Below are 22,829 nucleotides of genomic sequence, written 5' to 3'. Positions count from 1 at the left end.
TGAGACCACACCTGGAGTACTGTGTACAGTTTTGGTCTCCTTATTTAAGGAGGGATATACTTGCATTGGAGGCAGTTCAGAGAAGGTTCACTAGGTTAATTCCTGAGATGAAAGGGTTGTCTTATGAAGAAAGGTTGAGCAGGTTGGGCCAATACTCATTGGAGTTTAGAAGAATGAGAGGTGATCTTATTGTAACATACAAGATTCTGAGGAGGCTTGACTGGGTAGATGCAGGGAGGGTGTTTCCCCTCATGGAGGAATTTAGAACTAGGGGGCATAGTTTCAGGATAAGGGGTCGTCTATTTAAAACGGAGATGAGGAGGAATTTCTTCTCTCAGAGGATCGTGAATCTTTGGAATTCTCTACCCCAGAGAGCTGTGGAGGCGGAGTCAGTGAATATATTCAAGGCGGAGATAGACATATATTTGAGCTACAGGGGAGTCAAGGGTTATGGGGAGAGGGCGGGAAAGTGGAGTTGAGGCCAAAATCAGATCAGCCATGATCCTACTGAATGGCGGAGCAGGCTCGAGGGGCCGAATGGCCTACTCCTGCTCCTATTTCTTATGTTCTTATGTTAACTGAAAGGATAATGTAGCCCACTCCATCACACAACCCCAAGTCTCCTTGTCCCTTTCTTGTGCTGATTATGTTTTCTTTCATCTCCAACACGGCAACAGAAAGGGACACACTTCAGTATTGTTTGTGGTGCGGCTGTGCATCTTCCGGGAAAATTACCCAGTGTGATGATGGTAGTTTCATCTTTTACAGTTATACGTTTGCACTTTCTCATTGTTTCTATAAAAGGAGAAAATAATTGGATCTGTCGGAATTAAATATTGCAAATCAAAGGCGCAGTGGAGAAAAGTAATTTCTTTCACCCCGGGTCATTTTTTTGGCACAGCAGTTGAAATAAATTTGAGGTTTTCTTTCCCCGCCTTAAAAAATTATGGGGGGAATTTTAACCTAAAGAAACGGGTGGGTTGGGGGCATGTGGGTAGTTAAAATCTGAATCCCGACCTGAACCCGCCTCCAACCCGCCCACTTCTGGTTTTAATGGAGTGGGGGGTGGGCAGCCAATCCGCTGCCAGGAGGCAGGTCGTCTATTTAAATATTATAATGAGGCTGGAAGCCTCTGCTTTAATCTCCATTTTGTAGTTAACTTTAGCTGGTCAGCTTTTGCACATCTTGTGAAACCCGCCAGTTAATGCAAGGTGAAGACTGTTGGATCCAGGAGGTAAGTGCCTTTACACTTACCTCCTGGATCCAGCTTCCCTGCCTAACCCGCCTCACACCGCCCCCCACCACCCCCAGATCTCCGATCCCCCCCCAAGAGGCTTCCAATCGCACCCCAGCCCGGCCTATAATCCCCCCCCTCCCTTCCCCCGTGGGTGCCCTCGATCCTCTTCGCAAATCCCCCCCAGCCTTCACTGGCCACCGATCCTCCTCGCAACCAGCTCCAATCCTTAGTGACCCCCCCGCCCCCCTGTGCTGGTCCAGGCTCGCTCCGTACCCCTCCGGCTACCCCCTGGCCCCAACGCAATCCCTCCCTCCCTCCTCTCAAACTGGCTGGCTGCGGGTGGGAAACAGGCTTCCCATGCAAATCAGGCCCTGCCGTTAAATTCAGCAGGGCTTGCCGGAAACCCGTTCTCCCGGATTTCCAACCGCCATGGACCCCAACCCGCCTTCCTCATTTAAATTCAGCCCTATAGTTTTGCTTCTTTTCTACCCACAGTAGAACCTCAAGTATCAACAGGTTTTTTTTTCCAGTTTGTCGATGGTTAGGTCATCCGCTTGGCACTGCAAGGTAATTCATTTATTTAGCCTAAAAAAAATCATTAGAAGTTATGAGCTGAGTGGTTGCGGTGAGTTTGATTGTGGTTTTTGGTGTTCACCGCACTGCTGAGGGTCTCCCATCTCTTGCAATTGTCAATGATTCGAAGTAAAATGAGCTGGGACACTTTCAATCAAGTTTATTCGATGAAAGCCATCCATAATTCTGAACATTAATAAGGGCAATCTAATTTAGCAATTTCACTCAGACACTACTCCAAGCACCTGGTCTACCACAGGCACCTGATTACTGTGTGAGGAGAATTTACCAGAGACGCCGTTTAGGAACTGTATCATTGGCTGGAACCACAGCTACAGCCAAGACGCAACATCGACACTTCACTTACATAAGTAGGAGGAGTGATGACGGCGCCAGACCTTGATGCTACACGATCCTTCCAGGCACCAGCAGGAGACTTTACAAGGGTCAAGCAATTTGCAATTCACTGCTGCATTACGAAGGCTATACTTCAACACGCCTGTGATGACAGTAGGTTCAGCACTGGGGTCTACCTGCAGCTAAAGAGGCAGACACGGGTTTACCAAAGGTGTGACATTCCTAGGGTACAGGGTGTCGTCAAGTGGACCCACGTGATGACTCAAACACCTGGATGAAAACTGGAAAGATCAACACTCCACAACTGTCTGCTTGGTGGGCGAAGAGAAATTAATATACATGTCAATGCATGTTTTCCAGGGATTGCCCTGATGCACTTATCTTAAAGGAATCGTGGACTCCTCAACTCTTCCAGTGTAAGAACAGTTCTGACTAATTGGGTTATTAGATATGCGGGTTACCTGGTCAAAATGATACCACCTCGCAATCCCTGAACCCCCCAGTAAACAGCGTTCAGTGAGGCAAGTGCAAGAGGCTGGAACATCTTAGAGCAGACATTGGCCTGCTTAAAGAGCAGTTACGTTTGGACCACTCCGGAGCTGCCCAGCAATATGCCACATGGAGAGTTGGCAGACTGGTAGTGGTATGCTGCATGCTGTATAACATAGCCTTGGAAATCAGGCATAATGCAGATATGGACGATGATGGACCAGGGGCTAGCAAAAGAGCAGTCACTGCAGGAAGTGACAGGCTCCGACTGAAGATTTCTACTCCCGAGGCCTGCACAGGGCCCTTAAGTCAACTAGCAGTACTAGTTTGAGGAAGTCCAAAACCTTTATAATCACATTAGGTGTGATTTTTTTTGGTTGTATTATTTATTACTGTTTGGTTAACGTTCTTTATTTGCTATAGTTTTACAAATTCATTAAAAAGAATCGATACCAATATTGAAAGACTGAACAGGCTGGGGCTCTGTTCTGTAGAAAAGCAAGAACGACTTGTATTTATATAGCACCAGGGACTTGAGCACATAAAGCTAGGCTGACACGCCAGTGTAGTGCTGAGGGAGTGCTGCACTGTTGGAGGTGCCGTTTTTCAGATGAGACGTTAAACCGAGGCCCCGTCTGCTCTCTCAGGTGGACGTAAAAGATCCCATGGCACTATTTTGAAGAAGAGCCGGGGAGTTATCCCCGGTATCCTGGCCAATATTTATCCTTCAACCAACATAACAAAACAGATTATCTGGTCATTGTCACATTGCTGTTTGTGGGAGCTTGCTGTGCGCAAATTGGCTGCCGTGTTTCCTACATTACAACAGTGACTACACTCCAAAAATACTTGGCTGTAAAGCGCTTTGAACCGTCCCGTAGTCGTGAAAGGCGCTATATAAATGCAAGTCTTTCTTTACCTTTCACAACCACCGGACGGCCCAAAGTGCTTTACAGTCAATGAAGTACTTTTTGAAATGTAGTCACTGTTGTAATGTAGGAAACGCAGCAGCCAATTTGCGCACAGCAAGCTCCCACAAACAGCAATGTGATAATGACCAGATAATCTGTTTGAGGATAAATATTGGCCAGGACACCGGGGATAACTCCCCTGCTCTTCTTCGAAATATTGCCATGGGATCTTTTACGTCCACCTGAGAGAGCAGACGGGGCCTCGGTTTGACGTCTCATCCCAAAGACGGCACCTCCCACAGTGCAGCACTCCCTCAGCACTGCACTGGAGTGTCAGCCCAGACTTTTATGCTCAAGTCTCTGGAGTGGGGACTTGAACCCACAACTTTCTGACTCAGAGGCCAGGCTGCTACCAACCGAGCCACTGGCTGACACAAAGTGAAGGCTGCCGGGTGACCTGATAGAGGTCTTCAAAATTATGAAGGGCTTTGATAGGGTAGATGTAGCGAAGATGTTTCCACTTGTGGGGAAGACCAAAATATAAGATAGTCACCAATAAATCCAATGGGGAAGGATATGCTGATAGGGTGAGATGAAGTAGGGTGGGAGGAGGCTCGTGTGAACCATAAACACTGACATGGACCACTTGGGCCAAATGGCCTGTTTCTGTGCTGCAAATTCTATATAATTCGACAAAATTTACTTTGATGTGAATTTTTTTTTAAATTTAACGCTACATTTATGGGGTGTGCTTAACTTAATATGCTACTGACCGGTCTGCTTATGATATGTATACTGGTGCTCAGGGGCCTGCCTCATGATCTATTCCATGGTTCCTAAATGGTGCTTCCTTGGAAAAGAGGGTGCGAGGGCTTCCTGCAGAGTCCCCTGAGGAACTTTGTGCGATTCCGCTTACCTCGACCTGCTACAGAACCCTAATGGCTCTGGCTGTGTGTTCGGAATTCCCTATGCATTCTTTCAGGTGCCTCTTTTTTCCCAGATGCACACAAAACACGGAAAGGTCATGGAGCGAGCTGAGACCCATTAGTCTGTTCCGTGCTGCCGCACACGGAGAGATGCTGCCACTGTGCTGACCATCTGCATGCCTGAGGTCTCTTTTTGCAGATGTGACTGATGCTGCAAGCTGCTCAGTGGCAGTCTCCAGAGCAGACGGCCATCAGTTTTCAACGTTAAATAACTGAGAGGCATTTATGTGACAGAAGTATGTGGCACATGATGAATCCCTGTTCATATTTATGCAAAAGCAAAACACTGCGGGTGCTGGAAATCTGAAACAAAAACAGAAAATGCTGGAAACACTCAGCAGGTCAGACAGCATCTGTGGAGAGAGAAACAGAGTTCAGGTCAATGACAATTCTGATAAAAGGTTATCGACCTGAAATGTTAATTCTTTTTCTCTCTCCACAGGTGCTGCCTGATGTGCTGAGTGTTTCCAGCATTTTCTGTTTCTATTTAATATTTATTTTACTTTATTTCTTATGTGAAGTGTTAGCTGTGGCTCAGTTGATAGCACTCTCGCCTCTGAGTCAGAAGGTTATGGGTTCATAGTCCCACTCCAGAGACTTGAGCACAAAAATCTAGACTGACAGACCAGCTGTCAGAGGTGCTGTCTTTTGGATGAGACGTTAAGCCGAGGTCCTGTCTGCTCTCTCGGGTGGACATAAAAATCCCATGGCACTATATCAAAGAAGAGCAGGGGAATTATCCCCGGTGTCCTGGCCAATATTTATCCCTCAATCAACATCTTAATCATCGAGTCATAGGGCTGGATTTTACCAGCCCTGAGGAGGCGGGTTTGGAGGCGGGACTGCTGGGAAAGTCAAAAAGAATGGGAGCCTGCAACCAATCTTCCTGGGAGTCGGGTCCCCAATTTGTGCAGGGACCCGACTCCTAGCAGCGGGAAGAGGATCATAGCCACTTGACTGTCTGTTAACAGGTAGTTAACAGGCAGTTAAGAGGCTTTTTCCAATTTTTAGACTTCTGTTGTGGGCTTCCCGACGTCAGGGAACCCCACCAGGGTAAGTAAGGCGTGCTGTATGTCTGTTGTTATGTTAGTGTATAGATGACAGCTGCAGAAGTGGTGTGAAGAATGCAATGGGATACTGGTGAGTATCAGAGGTAAGGAAATGTTGGGAAAGGCATTATTAATGTGTTTAGATTTTTCTGTAAGTGACAAGCTTTGAAGTGTTTGTGTGGCCTCACCTCATTGGGAGAAGTGACAGATCGCTTCTGTACCCTCACCTGCAACTGCCACCTGTTTCCTCCTAAGGAGAGTCACTGGAGAGCCTGGGTGCAAGGGCTCGCCTGTGTACAGTGTTTGACAGCACCTCAATGCTGTCAAACACTGTCAAATCATCCATCAAAAATTTATGGTTCATGTGCCTTTAAGTAAACCGGCAGATGAAGCGTCATCAACTGATGTCATCTGACACCAGCTTTCCCTTAATTAACCAGCAAGCCCGCAGGCAGGCTTAACAACGTCAAATGGGAAAATAGCGCCTGTGCATCGGACATCGCTGGGGGCGGGACTAGAACCCAGAAGGCAACAGTCCCGCCCCCAACTCGTCTCGGTGAGTAAAATCCAACCCATAGCGTCATAACGGCACAGAAGGAGGCCATTCGGCCCATCGAGTCCATGCCGGCTCTCTGTAGAACAATCCAGTCAGTCCCATTCCCCCGCTCTATCCCCGTAACCTGCAAGTTTATTTCCCTCAAGTGCCTATCCAGTCTCCCCTTGAAAACATTGAGTGTCTCCGCTTCCACCACTTCCGTCGGCAGCGAATTCCAGGTCATTAAACAGATTATCTGGTCATTATTCACATTGCCGGTTGTGGGAGCTTGCTATGCACAAATTGGGTGCCACATTTGTTACCTTATTACAGTGATTGTAGTTCATTGGCTGTAAAGCGCATTGGGACGTCCTGAGGTTGGGAAAGGCGCTATATAAATGAAATTGACTTTATGCATATTGTCACTGCACTAACGTACACACTAAGTTTTGTGGCACAGCACAGTCAACAACAACAACTTGCATTTATATAGCGCCTTTAACATGCTGAAACACCCCAAAGAAGCTGCACAGGAGCGTTACCAGACAAAATTTGACACTGAGCCACATATGGAGGTATTAGGACAGGTGAGGTAGGTTTTAAGCAGCGTCTTAAAGGAGGAAAGAGAGGCCAAGAGGTTTAGGAAAGGGAATTCCAGAGCTTAGGGCCAGACAGCTGATTGAATGTTCGCCAACGGTGGGGAGAAGGAAATCGGGAATGCACAGGGGGCCAGGATTGGAGGAGCAGAGATCTCAGGTGGTTGTAGGGCTGGTGGAGGTTACAGAGATAGGGCATAGACTTGGACCAGCTAAAACCCTCATTCATTGGCACAATTAATGTACACATAGTTAATGTACAACGCAGGAGTATTAGTCACCTGCTCAAGTTTAAGTTGCCAGGCACTACGCAGCCCCACCTGTTTTAAGATGGTTTCTCCAATTGAAAGCCACTTTCTACTGCAAGGAGAAGAACAATATGCATTGAATGAGCAGACATTCTGCGGTGAGACTCGACACCTGCAGTACAGTTAGGATGGCTTTATGCATAGTATAATATCATTTGAAGTAGGCTGAGTGCATTTCAATTGTCAGCTCCATAAGTGCTTAATAATAGTAATCTGGATTTCATTGCAACTTGATATGTTTTCTGTAAATGATGTGCTTTAATTCTTCTCAAAAATCGTCATTTGTCTCCTACATGCCCCACTTCCAAAACATTCTAAGATACATTCAGGATAAGTATCCCCTTGGACAAGCAAACATGATTGATACAGGGAGCTTCCTTAGATACCCATATATGGCAGGCTCAGGCTATTTACATTTATTCTCATTGCTCCCCCTGCCACTTCAGGTCAGACACCTTGTGCATATGTTTCCAAGCGCAATGGGTAGGAAACACCTCGTCACCACTCCTATGCACACTCATCTTTCTGCTTATTAATGGGCTGATCTTGCACCCCGAAAAGTGCACGTTACTGGACTCACATACTGTCCAGGGTAACCTCCAGGGGCCTTTCAGTACATGGAGCTTTGAACGGTTAGCATTCTAGCTCCATGAAGCATCAAGATAGCACGCGCCACAGTTGGATTGTACTTCCCTGACAATGCACCATAAGGCAGAAAAATTAACTCCAATATGATACATTCTCAATATGCTAAGAGTAATTGTACCACCTAGGCTAAATAACTAACTCTGTGGAATATGGACTATCATGGTTTAGCAATGTCCCAATATTAAAATCACCCCCAAAAAGTTATCATTGTCCTAACTGCATTGCAAAATCTAAATACATTTTGCAATACTTTCCCCATTTCTCCCCTCGTTTCTTGAGACATACCTCTGCTATCTCACCCAAGTGGTCACATTTCATGTCTGAACCTAGATGCTGAATGGAAGGGGAGCGCCATTGCTCAACCTGATCATTGTCCTCGGAGTCAGACTGTTAAGTAGGGGTCAATGAATAATGAGCAAGGTGTAGGATCCCTGGCTGATTCCCCCCGACACCCCTCCCCTCCTAACCTGGAGATACTAAGCCTAATTATAGCACCCCCCCCCCCCGCCTCACCCATGGTCATCCTTGATGAACCTGCAAAGACCAGGGATGAATTTTGGACTTTCCAAATCTGTGCCTCAGTACCACAACATTTACCACCTAAACCAATAGGAGAACTCTGTGTACGTAGCCATCACATAACAAAATAAGAACAATAGTGTTGAGAAAAAGCCATTGCCCCAGCAAAGCTCATCCCTCTAATAAGCTAGCAGGGAACATAAAAACTGACTGTAAAAGCTTTTATAGATATGTGATGAGAAAAAGATTGGTGAAGTCAAGCGTAGGTCCCTTGCACTCAGAATCAGGGGAATTTATAATGGGAAACAAAGAAATGGCAGACCAACTAAATTCATACTTTGGTTCTGTCTTCACAAAGGAGGACACAAATAGCCTCCCAGAGATGCCGGGGAACATAGGGTCTGATGAAAGGGTGGAACTGAAAGAACTCAGTATTTGTAGGGAAATGGTGTTAGGAAAATTGATGGAACTAAAGGCCGACAAATCCCCAGGGCCTGATAATCCACATCCCAGGGTACTTAAGGAAGTGGCCCTAGAAGTAGTAGATGCATTGCTGGTCATCTTCCAGAACTCGATAGACTCTGGAACAGTACCCATGGATTGGAGGGTAGCTAATGTTACCCCACTATTCAAAAAAGGTGGTAGAGAAAAAGCGGGGAATTATAGACCGGTAAGCCTGACATCGGTAGTGGGGAAAATGCTAGAGTCTATTATAAAAGATGTAATAGCAGAGCACTTGGAAAGCAGTGACAGAATCGGACAAAGTCAACATGGATTTACAAAAGGTAAATCATGCTTGACTAATCTACTGGAATTTTTTGAGGATGTAACTGGTAAAATAGATAAGGGAGAACCAGTGGATGTGGTATATTTGGGACTTTCAGAAGGCTTTCGATAAGGTCCCACATAAGAGATTAGTGTGCAAAATTAAGGCACATGGGATTGGGGGCAAGGTATTGACTTGGATAGAGAACTGGTTGGTGGACAGAAAGCAAAGAGTTGGAATAAACGGGTCGTTTTCCGAGTGGCAGGCAGTGACTAGTGGGGTACCGCAAGGATCGGTCCTAGGACCCCAGCTGTTCACAATATATATTAATGATCTGGACGAGGGAATTGGATGTAATATCTCCAAATTTGCAGATGACACAAAGCTGGGTGGGAGGGTAAGCTGTGAGGAGGATGTCGTGAAACTCCAGTACGATTTGGACAGGTTGGGTGATTGGGCAGAAACATGGCAAATGCACTATAATAATGTGGATAAATGTGAGGTTATCCACTTTGGTGGCAAAAACAGGAAGGCAGATTATTATTTGAATGGCAATAGATTGGGAGAAGGGGAAGTGCAAAGAGACCTGGGTGTTCTTGTGCACCAGTCGCTGAAGGTAAGCATGCAGGTGCAGCAGGCGGTTAAGAAGGCAAATGGTATGTTGGCCTTCGTAGCAAGAGGATTAGAGTACAGGAACAAGGATGTCTTGCTGCAGTTGTACAGGGCCTTGGTGAGACCGCACCTTGAGTATTGTGTGCAGTTTTGGTCGCCTTACCTGAGGAAGGACGTTCTTGCCATGGAAGGAGTGCAGCGAAGATTCACCAGGCTGATACCTGGGATGGCAGGAATGACGTATGAGGAGAGATTGTGTCGATTGGGCTTATACTCACTGGAGTTTAGAAGATTGAGAGGGGATCTCATCGAAACCTATAAAATTCTGTCAAGCCTGGACAGACTAGATGCAGGAAGGATGTTTCTGATGGCCGGGGAGTCCAGAACCAGGGGACATAGTCTAAGGATAAGGGGTAAGCCATTTAGGACTGAAATGAGGAGGAATTTCTTCACCCAGAGAGTGGTGAACCTGTGGAATTCTCTGCCACAGAGGGCGGTGGAGGCCAGTTCATTAATATATTCAAGAAAGAGTTGGATATATTTCTTAAGGCTAAAGGGATCAAGGGATATGGGGAGAAGGCAGCGACAGGGTACTGAATTTGGATGATCAGCCATGATCTCACTGAATGGCGGAGCAGGCTCGAGGGGCCGAATGGCCTACTCCTGCTCCTATCTTCTATGTTTCTAGCTCTCCCTTCAAGCCATAAAATTCTATTTTAACTAATCTAAATGCTTGTTGTTTCTATCACCGTGTGAGGTAAATTATTCCAAATATTTATCACTCTTTGAGTAAAGAAATTTTACTTGGTATCTATTCTAAATTTACTTTCCAGTCATTTCCAACTACCTTCCTGGATCGCTTTGAAATAATAACCTGGGTTTACCTTATCCATATACTACATAATATTGATAAAGGCCCCTTTCACCATCTCCGGGCTAGAATTTCAACAAAGTTAAAGCCTTTTATGCTCTTATTATTTGTGATTACATTGTTTGTACTCATTGACAGCTCATTCTGTAACATTCAGGGCAGGTGTACAGAGCCTGTTGTGAAAGTAAATTGAAAATGAAAAGTGGAGCTCAGGTGTTATTTCCAAACATTTGCAGCAATGTAAAAAGGACGTTTTCCACGGCACTTCTCTGCTGAACTTTGTTCTAGTAACAACTTCCACTGAAATGATTCCAGTCGATGGCCAGACTTTTATTTTCCCTTTTATTCAATCTTTTCTCGTTTACCCCTCATTTGCTGACTGTTCCCCAGCCCATTATTTTAGAGCTTCTCGTTTTGCTTTAGTTTATTGTCACCATTCATTATATCTGCTTCTAACCTAGAACAATACAGGCAAAATTACCGCAGAGCTCTAATTTGAGATATTAAATCAAATCAAATCAACTTTTATTGTCATTGTTAGTGCACAAGTGCAGTACAACGAAATGTAGGCTTGCGGCTCCCGAGAGTGTACATTTAGATTAAGACATTTAAACATTCAACATACATTTGGCTTGTAATACATTAACATAAACATAACCATAATAAAGTGCATTGGCAGATGTGCAGGCTTTAGAGTTTATTTGTGGAGTTCAGTAGGATGACAGCCCTGGGAAAGAAGCTGTTCCTAAATCTGGTCGTACGGGTGCAAATGCATCTGTAGCATCTCCCAGATGGCAGGAGGGCGAACAGACTGTGGCTGGGGTGGGTAGGGTCTTTGATGATGGACCGTGACCTCCGTAAACAGCGTTTCTGGTATATGTGCTCTATGGTCGGTAGCCGGGTGCCGGTAATGCATTGGGCAGTTTTGACTACCCGCTGCAGGGCTTTCCGGTCATAGTAGCTGCAGCTGCCATACCATACTGTGATGCAGTTCGTCAGGATGCTCTCTATTGTGCAGCGGTAAAAGTTAGAGAGGATCAGGGGTGACAGGTTACATCCCTTCAGCCTCCTTAGGAAATATAGGCGCTGCTGGGCCTTCTTCACCAGAGAGGAGGTATTGAGGGACCAGGAGAGGTCTTCCGTGATGTGGACTCCGAGGAACTTAAAGCTGTCCACCCTTTCCACCACAGCCCCATTGATGTGGATGGGGGTGTGACTTCCGCCTTTAGACTTCCTGAAGTCCACAATGATTTCTTTGGTTTTCTTGTTAAGGGCCAGGTTGTTATCGGCGCACCACTTCACGAGATTAGCACCCAACATCTCACTAAAATTAAAGTTCCGATTTTAAAACCAATTTGTTTTCAGGATTTATTGTCTTGATTCGATATCTAGTTGGTTTTCTGCTCTTCTATACAGCACAGCTCGTGATTTGGCCTGTAAATACGTAGTGTATTTCTGGAGAGGATGCCATATAAACACAAAAAAAAATCAAATTCAGCATGGAAGTCTTAATTGCCCATGTAAGAGGATTATTTTAGTTGGCTATTTTTCCAACATCCTATTACAGCTGCTGAAGAAGAGTGCGCCAGGCATTCAAAGAGATTTTTTAGACTGGTCCAGTATTTACTTGGGCCTGAAATCGCACTCCCACCTGCAGAACCTGGACCAGATAGCAAAGAGAGTACACACGAGAGGTTTTATTGTGCAGCATTGCCCGTGCCAACTGCCCCAGTGTAGAAGTGCGTTGACTGCTCCAGCTCATTAGAATAACTCTATATAGCAGCCTGCCCAGCTCTGCCCTTGCGCAAGGCAGCTACCCCAGCAAGTAACATTTCTGGGTATCTAGGTCCAAATAAATGTGCCTATGTACTTAAAGGTAAGTTGCCTGCATATGGGGACAATCATTTATCTCCACTTTAGGCTTCAAAGTCAATGTCATATATTAGTAAACCTTGGCCATGTCTTGGTGGGGGGTGGGGTGTGTAGGCAGTGTAAAGATATCCAATGTAGAGGTACAAAGCTGATTCTGTGGGCGTGTGAATGAGTGATACAGTTACGCATTCTGTTTCAGGGATAGCTAAATGGACATGCAGCCACATGAGGTTTGTATGAGGTATGGCACTTTGAGGCACCCACAGCAGCCGTTATTAGCTTTTCTGCAGGGCAACATAAATTGAATTTCCCCTAAGTTGGCTGGACTACTGAATTTCCACAGTATCGTATTAAAAATACAGGATTTGTTTTATAAATGACTACCTTTTGACATTGTCTCCAGGTCAGTGTCTCTTTAAATGACTGTGGTTAGTTTCTAATAAGGTGGCACTTCAGGAACCTTCCTCGGATGGCATCAGAGCGCCATTTATGGCAGCAGGTGGTAAGCTGGCTCAGCGCTACGATCACCACCTGCAGAACCTGGACCAGATAGCAAAGAGAGTACACAAAGGAATAGGGCAAAGAAACAGTACCCAACCAAACCATTTACCTCATAGATCCCTGAAAGGTTGCTTGCTGCAAAGTGTTGCCTGCTCCACCTGAACTCCTCACCCATGACAACCTCTTACCCAATCTTACAGCTCATTCTTTGCATCTCATGAAACCCCATGGCACAACTTCGAGGTGCAATGTAGAATCTGAAACCTTGTCACAGTCACGTCTTTCAAGGCCCTAATACCTCAAATAACTTTAGAACATCCTAGCCTGGTGTGCAGTTACTTACTGATTCCCAGGCTGGCTTTGTAGGTTGTGTACGTGTCTGTCATTGTGTCTGTGCTCCTTCCAACCTATCAAGATGACTTTTTCTACTGAGACAACCAGATGCCATTTGGCTCACTCCCAACCTGGAGAATGGCCACCGTCATCAAGTGTCTTGTGACCTGCCCAGGAAGGTCCACGGGATCTGGGGACCATCCCTACCTGATTTATGGCAGGTCTGTGCAAGTTTCCTCACTCAGAGGAAGCCACCAGACATCTCTCTGCCGAATCCTCTGGAAATTCTCCTGGTTCTCCAGAGGACCAGAAGAATTCCCCAAAAATGCCCAGCAGGGGCTGATGCGCATGGCAGTGAATTAACCAGGACTGGTAGGTGGCAACAAGGGGTCAAATAAAAATAAAACTGTATCTGAAACTTAAAAAAAAAGCTTCAAAGTCAATCTAACAGAAGAAAGCCGTAAAGAAAAAAAAATTATACTTACCAATCAGCGATGGTACAGCTTTAAGGGGCGCAGGGAGGCACTTTCTGTAACTATGTGCATGTAGGCCTTCCCTCTGCTCTATTTATGGTACATCTGGAGGAACTTGCTTCAATGGAGCAAGGCAGTGCAAGTAATTGAGAGAAGAAAACACCTACCTCAGCATAACCCAAATGTGTGCAGTGACCAGGCTCGCCCCGAGCCCCTTTTGCCCCCAGCAAATACGCAGAAGCGGTGTGGGGATCAAAAGCCGGAGTTTCTGCTCTTTCTGCACCACGCTCGCACTCGCGCCACCAGCACTCGCGAGCGCAATATATATTTTTTTGTAAGATGGTGAAGATACGGTGGTTCTTGTGCTGCTGAGGACTAGGAGTGGGCGTCACCTGTGGAGGGCAGTCACCCAGGGTTTCAACAATAGATATGTCAAGACGGATGAATATTCTGTGAATTCACTCTCTCGTTTGTGGATTTGGGACTGCATATAGAGAATTTTTCCTCAGGAGATTAAATGGATACTGTTAAGTTTACAATAGGGTGGATTATACTGTACTCGGTTTGTGGAAGGCACAGACTTAGTGGGCCGATGGCCTTTTAATTTTTTGCATTCTTAACTTATTATACATAAAGATCTATTTAGAGATGCAAAACCCATAATACTGTAGTCAAAATCAGCTTTTTTTGCAGGGGAAAGACCACTGAATTTCCTCTAAGATGGCTAACTGCTGTACTTCCACAGTATCTTGTCATAAATGCAGTATTTTTTTTTTAAATGATTACCTTTTGACACTGTCTCCAGTTCTTTATATGACTGCTTCGTTGCTAACAAGATGTAGCATGTCTTCAATGAAAGCACCCTAAAAATATTATTCTAATATTGTTTTCTGTTCTGTAATTTCTAGCCAGATCATTGAATCGTTACACTGATTTATTTTCCAGTGTTTGTGTAGAATCTAGTCCGTCCATATGCTCACTCCACTAAGTGCTTGCTCAGAAGGATTTTATATGGTTCATTTGCTTCCATTCTATTTGTGTGCAGTATCTAAAGCGTGAAGGAATTCCTCAGTGAAACACCGCTGATAGCCTTGCGTGTCACTTTTCTTACAGGATTACACGATAACTATGTATTTCCAACAATACTGGAGGGACAAGAGGCTTGCTTATTCAGGGATACCTCTCAACCTGACTCTAGACAATCGAGTGGCAGATCAGCTCTGGGTGCCCGACACGTACTTCCTGAACGACAAGAAATCATTTGTGCACGGTGTCACGGTGAAGAATCGGATGATCCGCCTTCATCCGGATGGAACGGTGCTGTACGGGCTGAGGTTTGTACCATATGATTAGAGCCTTCTTTATTGGCCTGGCAATTTACCAACACCCTTGACATTTGCATGTTCAGAAGGCAATTCTGGCAGGCTACATTATGTAACCCTGACCTCAGGCTGAAGAAAAAGCCTGTAGCAAACACGTGACCCACTCTGTGCTTTTTTTCCCCCGTCTCCCCTGTGGCGTCATCAGTCAGCTTTTATCTGGATAGGCTGGGTTTCTGTATCAGGAAAGCCCTGCAGTGACTGCAAATTGAAAACGGGGGCGGAATATAAGCACGTGCGACAAGACAAAGAGAAATTTCCCTTGCAAAATAATTAATCATGTTTACATTAACGTAATCTGTGGCATTTATGGAATCCTGGTTTAACCCTCTCCTCTCTAAGGATTGTCTGATCGAGTTTTTCCTGTTAGTTCCCAGAATATAGTTGGGCAGATTTTCCTGGTCCTGTGCCCAGGCGTACTAGATCATCTGGGCACAGTGAATATCAGGAAATTGGGCAGGTCGTACTCGCAGCACAGGCATGTAAAGGAACCTTTCATTTAAATGAATGGAAAATCTCAGAGGAAAATCTCCTCTATACACCACTCTCAACATCATAATCATCACCCTGTAAATAAAAAAAAATGGTCCCGGTCCCAAAATGGCCGATTACAGTAATAATGAAGACACAGCCAGACTGCCAATGATGGAAAGCTGAAACGGCTGTGTAATTGGTTTGAGGAATTATAAAAGAAAAATAATCTGAATGTTGGAGCTAACTAGTGGCTTCAGGGAATCGTTTGATGGCTGTTTGCAGATTTTTCTGAGGGGAAGAGAGTTAAAGTAGTAATTACCCTGATGTAGGCCGTAATTGAATTTTTTCAATAACCAAATAGCCTTTATCCCTGTGTGGATTTCTGTAGTTGTGTTACAGAGAGTGGCCTTAAGGAAGCTGGGATCGGCGAGAATTCTGCGAAGCCCACAATAGACTAATTTCCAACCAGCCCCCATATCCCTTTGACTAACGGACTTGACAGAATCACAGCCACTGCCAACAAAATACATTTTAAGATAATCAGCCCATTCCCTTGATAGCCCAGTGGGTAAAGGTACAACCTGGTATAATGCTAGGTCATACAGGCCAGAAGGTCACGGGTTTGCTTCCCAGAATATGCTGATTTAGGTAATCTTATCAAAGGTAATGGTGGAAATGATGCAATTAACTGCAATCGCCATGGGCGAGGGAGGGAGAGGAATAAGCTATCTGGGGTTCCTGCTCCTGACTTCTATCCAGTGACATCTGCTGGAAAGTGCTCACAATGAATGTTAGGATCAGAATTGGCCATGAAGCCCTTTGTCGTTGAATAGACAGTTGCTAGGCTTCCTGTAAGACAAATAGCTGTTTGGAAACAGTAGAGGTGGGCTTCTGGTGCCCATGGGACCTAACCAATGCCACGTGGCCATATAGCGGTAGCTCTCCGAAATGATGGGAAGTCAGTTCACAGATGCAGCTGCTGACCTCACCCATGTCACTATTGGAAACCAGCAAAAAGAAAGGAAAGACTTACATTTCTATAGCACCTTTCACGACCACCGGACATCCCAAAGTGCTTTACAGCCAATGAAGTACTTTTTGAAGCGTAGTCACTGTTGTAATGTAGGAAACGCGGCAGCCAATTTGCGTACAGCAAGCTCCCACAAACAGCAATGTGATAATGACCAGATAATCTGTTTTAGTGATGTTGATTGAGGGATAAATATTGGTCAGGACACCGGGGATAACTCCCTTGCTCTTCTTTGAAATAGTGCCATGGGATCTTTCACATCCACCCAAGAGAGCAGACGGGGCCGCAGTTTAACATCTCATCCGAAAGACGGCACCTCTGACAGTGCAGCGCTCCCTCAGCACTGCACTGGAGTGTTAGCCGAGATTTGCGTACTCAAGTCTCTGGAGTGGGACTTGAACCCACTACCTTCCAACTTAGAGGCGCATGTGCTACCCACTGAGCCACAGCTGACACGGTGCAAGTGAAAGACAAAGGACAAGTGCTTCCCTATGGAAAGGGAGGAACCGTCAGCAGAAGAGTCAATCCTGGGCTACTTTTACAAACCACAGAGCAACATAGATTAACCTGGACAACCTGAACAACACTGGTGGATCAGGTCACATGCCCATCTTAAAAAATGGACCAAGTTCCCCATAATAAAGGGGGAAGGTGGCACAAAACAATGACGATAGCAATATTAAAAGGATCAAACCAAGCGAGGGCATTCTCCTAATCCTATACAGGAAAGTGGCCACAACCTAATGTAACTGAGAGTAAAGTTTTTGACCGGGCCATCTCGAAGTGTGCACTCAAAGTTGGAACATTTGGTCCAGCATCATGAATTCAACTGTACTTTGATGGTATTTAGATGAGCAGATTAGCATGAATCTATCTCACACATGAGGAATATAGGAACATATAGCAAGGAAGCGTAAAAGACTCTTGGGCCCTCACCCCATATAGACACCTACACAATTGAACCACTTCCTAACCATTCCCTGGAAAAGGCAAGAAAACAACCAACCAACCAACCAACGCAGGAAATCTCTCTCCAACTGAAGCTACAAATAGCCCAGAACTCCTCAGAATCTCAGCTAACTAGCAATTTACCCTCTAACTTGTCATCTTCCAAAATTCTATAGATTCTGGAATGGTTGCTGCAGATTGGAAGATAGCAAATGTAACCCCGTTATTTAAGAAAGGAGGGAGAGAGAAAACGGGGAACTACAGACCTGTTAGCCTCACATCAGTAGTTGGGAAAATGCTGGAATCTATTATAAAGGATGTAATAACTGGGCACTTAGAAATTAATAGTAAGATTGGGCAGAGTCAACATGGATTTATGAAAGAAAATGCTGTTTGACAAACCTATTGGAGTTCTTTGAGGATGTAACTATTGGAGTAGACAAAGGGGAACCGGTAGATGTGGTGTATCTGGATTTTCCGAAGGCCTTCGATAAGGTCCCACACAAGAGGTTGGTGAACAAAATTAGGGCACATGGAATTGGGGGTAATATACTAGCATGGATTGAGAATTGGTTAACAGACAGAAAACAAAGAGTAGGGATAAACGGGTCTTTTTCAGGATGGCAGGCCGTGACTAGTGGGGTACCGCAAGGATCGGTGCTTGGGCCCCAGCTATTCACAATCTATATCAATGATTTGGATGAGGGGACTAAATGTAACATTTCCGAATTTGCTGATGATACAAAGTTAGGTGGCAGTGTCAGTTGTGAAGAGGATGTGAAGAGGCTTCAAGGGGATCTCGACAGGCTCAGTGAGTGGGTGAGAACATGGCAGATGGAATATAATGTGGATAAATGTGAAGTTATCCACTTTGGTAGAAAAAACAGAAAGGCAGAGTATTTCCTAAATGGTGAAAGATTGGGGAATGCAGATGCTCAAAGGGACCTGGGTGTCCTTGTACATGAGTCACTGAAAGTGAATGTGCCGGTGCAGCAAGCCATTAGGAAGGCAAATGGTATGCTGGCCTTCATTACAAGAGGATTTGAGTACAGGAGTAAAGAAGTCTTTCTCCAATTATATAGGACCTTGGTGAGACCACACCTGGAGTACTGTGTGCAATTTTGGTCTCCTTACCTAAGGAAGAATATACTTGCCATAGAGGGAGTGCAACAAATGTTCACGAGATTGATTCCTGGGATGGCGGGACTGTCGTATGAGAAGAGATTGAGTAAACTAGGCCTGTATTCTCTTGAATTCAGAAGAATGAGAGGGGATCTCATTGAAGCATACAAAATTATTACAGGGCTTGATAGGGTGGATGCTGGGAGAATGTTTCCCTTGGCTCTGGAGTCTAGAACCGGGGCCACAGCCTCAGGATAAAGGGTAGGCCATTCAGGACTGAGATGAGAAGAAATTTCTTCACACAGAGGGTGGTGAATCTTTGGAATTCTCTACCCCAGAGGGCTGTGGAGGCTCAGTCATTGGGTATATTCAAAACAGAAGTCGATAGATTTCTGACTAGTAAGGGCATCAAGGGATATGGCGATAGGGCCGGTGAATGGAGTTGAGGCAGAAGATCAGCCATGATCTCATTGAATGGTGGAGCAGGCTCGAAGGGCCGAATGGCGGACTCCTGCTCCTATTTCTTATGTTCTTAACTGGAAATGTCCTCTTCATTCATGAACTTTTCAAGTTCCCTTTCAGGGGACAAGTAGTCAATCCATACCCACCCCATGTTTTGGGAGCCTGTTTCAGATGGTGATGATTCACTGTGAAAAGAAATACAAGAAGGAGTCAGAAGTTCCCCTTTATGTGAATAAATTATTTACATACATCTTGAAACAGCTGGAGATAGGTAGTTGTTGTGGTATTGAAAAGTCTGGAACAATATCTGGATTCAGATCTGTTCTGCAGTGGGAATTCATATCGCAAAAGAGTTGGGTGAAGACAGGATTCGGGAATTCCCAAAATGTAGTGATTAAAGACTCCTGTATATCTAAAGCTGGGCAGACTTTGCTGTCAAATCCATCACTTAAGCTAAGGCATTCTTGAAGACGGTCAAAGCAGAGAAGAAAGGCTGTTGTATTTTGATCAAATTTACCCATTTCAGTGAGGACGTCCTCGGAACAAAGAGATCTGGAACGCTTGTGACTAACAACAACTTGCATTTATATAGCGCCTTTAACATAGTCAAACGTCCCAAGCCTACAGATTGCTGGACTTCAACTAACTGAGAAGTTCAGGTAAAGGCAGATAAAGACCAATAGAAAAATGAATACTGGTAGAGAAATGTAGCACCTATTAGGAATGGCAAAGAACATTACTTCTTTACCAGGGCTAAGTCTTGAGGTAAAAACCCATTCCCTCCTGAACCAACCAGATATTTAAGAAGTAACCTTATAACCAGAGCCTTTTCTGACCCCCATTGAATAATCTTTTACAGTGGCCGTAATTACTTTTTATGACATCGCTGTATTTCCAATTATAGAGGTTATAAAGAAAGAAAGACTTCCATTTATATATCGCCTTTCGCGGCCACGGACGTCTCAAAGCGCTTTACAGCCAATGAAGTACTTGTTGAAGTGGAGTCACTGTTGTAATGTGGGAAACACAGCAGCCAATTTGCGTACAGCAAGCTCCCACAAACAGCAATGTGATACTGACCAGATAATCTGTTTTTTTAGTGATGTTGATTGAGTGATATTGGCCCGGACACCGGGGAGAACACCCCTGCTCTTCTTCGAAATAGTGCCATGGGATCTTTTACGTCCACCTGAGAGAGCAGACGGGGCCTTGGTTTAACGTCTCATCTGAAAGACGGCACCTCCGACAGTGCAGCGCTCCCTCAGCACTGCACTGGAGTGTCAGCCTAGCTTTATTTGCTCAAGTCTCTGGAGTGGGACTTGAACCCACAACCTTCTGACTCAGAGGCGAGTGTGCTACCAACTGAGTTACAGCTGACACTTTATACCAAATTGCCCAAGATACTTCAGCCTGTGGATTTGCCTGTAGCACACTGTAAGAAGTCTAGCATTAGTGTCCTCCAAAGGGATGTTGATTTGTGGTACACTTAGGGAAAAAGAGCAACTTTTGCAGAAACTCTTTACTCTTGAGTGTCAAGAAATTACCGGTGCAAACTGGTCACAGGCAACGATCCCTGCGCTGGAACGGGTAGGCCCGAGGCGCACCTGATATTGGGGCCGCTGGTTAGGCCACCTGCAAGACCACGTTTTCCTGAACACAGCCGGGCCAGCTGCTTTTCCCCTTCCCCAGTCCAGGGACACTGAGGCTAATTGTAGCAGCCCAGATGTGGAATAGAAAATCGGACGGATTGTAAAGCAGGCGGCCGATTTGCTATCGCCCGCTTTACATTACCGCCCGAGCCCAGTTACACCACCGGCAGCTTCTGATCTGCACAGCCCCAGTGCTGTACCAGGTGGTGCCTTTACTCTAAAGGCCGTCGTGAGAACGGGATAATAATACAACAATGCAGGTCAGTGATGCATGGCAAGGACCAGAGAATAGACACTGAATTACATTGAAATGTTCTTCATTATATTTCATTATATTCATTTAAAAAAATGCAAACTAATGATTACAATGTCATCCTCCTTCATCGGGCTTAAGGTAGTTACTGAGAGTAGCTGAATGCTGTATTAAGATGCACTCTCCACAATCTGCCTTTTAAGTAGACTTCCTCGCTGATGTTCATCTTTTATGCATGATGTAGCTTTAATCCATGTTCGTGTATTTTTGACACAAATGTGCTTTTCTTTAATTATTTACCAATCAGAATAATATATGAACGACTGCTGTTTTAGTCCTGCCACTCAAAGCATGAGTGATGTAATTTGTAGATTGCTTCAGTTAGCTTGCTGTGGCTCACTATAGAAATTGGAAACCCCTGTATTGTTATTGATGCCCTATTGAAGGAAGGGAATAGATCGAATGCCTGCAATTGGGATTGATTTTAAAGCTCTTTTGCCCTGTACAGAATAAGAGTAAAATTATGAAATATTTAAGTGCAGACCACATAAATTATTTCCTTAATGCAATCTTCATTTCATAGCTCGGCCTAGCCTTTTCACCATGCATTTGTAAATATCCTCCTTAATGTGGCGCAGGAAAGCCCCAGGTTGTGTGAGCTGATCTCAGGATGGGCGAAACTGAGGCATCAGAAATTATCCTCAGTCTTGTGGCCTAGGGAAAGGTGAACGTTGGCAAGGGTTCCTGCTTCTGATTTGTTACAGGAAACTTTCGTTTATCCGGAGGTTAAATGTCCGGAAAGCTCTATCTACCGGCAAAATTCAGGAGTCGGTTCAGATCATTTTTTTTCTTGTTGTTGCTTCTTTTCTCCAGTCCTGGCTCTGCAAGCGTCTCTGTAGCTAAGCAACAGCTTCAGCTAGATGCTTGCAAGCTGCGCCGATTGTTTTGTACCTGTTGCTAAGCAACAGGGTTTGTTGCTTCACATGGAGCTCTGAGCTCCGTATGTTTTAACATTAGCGCTGGTTTCTACGGCAGTTTTGATCTAACGGCACCAGCTCGGTCCCGTCGGTGCCGGATACCAGAAAGTTTTCTGTAGTTAGTAGAACCCGGCCGGAAGAGCATGGGGGGTCATTTTTAAGCTAACTCGTCGGGCAGGAATCCCACGGGATCGGGTGGCATGCCGGATTTACACCCCGCCCAATGTTGCTCAGCATTGACTTCAATGGAGAGTGCAGCCGGGCGGGCTCTTCCCCACCAGCCCCCCTCCCCCCACCACATCAGTTTCCCGATGGACAGATTAGGTTACAATTGTCCGTTGCATGCATGGACATCAAGGGGGGAATTGTAACCTAAAAAAAATAAGTGGGTTGGGTGCATGGGGGTAGTTAAAATGTTAAAAATCTGAACCCGCCACCAATCCGCCCACTTCCGCTTTTAATGGTGGCGAGAGGCGGGGGATGGCGGATAGCCAATCCGCTGCCAGGAGGCGGACCGTCTATTTAAATATTACAATAAGGCTGGAAGCCTCTGTTTTAACCTCCATTTTGTATTTAACTTTAGCTGGTCGGGTTTTGCACACCTCGTGACACCCGCCAGCTAATGCAAGGCGAGGACTTCTGCATCCAGGAGGTACGTGCCAATCCCCGCGATCAAAGAACCCCAATGAGACCGCCGATCACAAACCCCCTCCCCACCCCCGCCATGCTCCTCCAGCCCCCGACCCTCGAGATCCCCCCCCCCACCCCCCACTGCTGCTATGCCCGCCCCTCGGCCCCGATCGATCTTCAGACCCGCACCACCCCACCTCGCTCCTCCACCTGGCCAAGCTTCAGAGCCCACGCCGCCGATCTATCTTCAGAAACATAGGAGCAGGAGT

General features: G+C 45.4%; 1 protein-coding gene across 2 annotated transcripts in view; it reads left to right on the top strand.

The window, feature by feature from the left end:
* The window catches only part of gabrb3 (gamma-aminobutyric acid type A receptor subunit beta3), a 589,510-nt gene that overhangs the window by 470,663 nt on the left and 96,018 nt on the right, over positions 1-22,829 (top strand). For both annotated transcript variants that reach the window (XM_085999547.1, XM_085999546.1), the window contains one exon: positions 14,750-14,970. In XM_085999547.1, the coding sequence (XP_085855673.1) occupies positions 14,750-14,970 (221 nt within the window). The remainder of the gene's footprint in view (positions 1-14,749; positions 14,971-22,829) is intronic.

Source organism: Somniosus microcephalus, chromosome 10, assembly GCF_052327205.1.
Source record: "Somniosus microcephalus isolate GS21.2 chromosome 10, FLI_Smic_1.0, whole genome shotgun sequence".
Lineage (NCBI taxonomy): Eukaryota > Metazoa > Chordata > Chondrichthyes > Squaliformes > Somniosidae > Somniosus > Somniosus microcephalus.
This window is presented reverse-complemented; position numbering and strand designations above follow the sequence as displayed.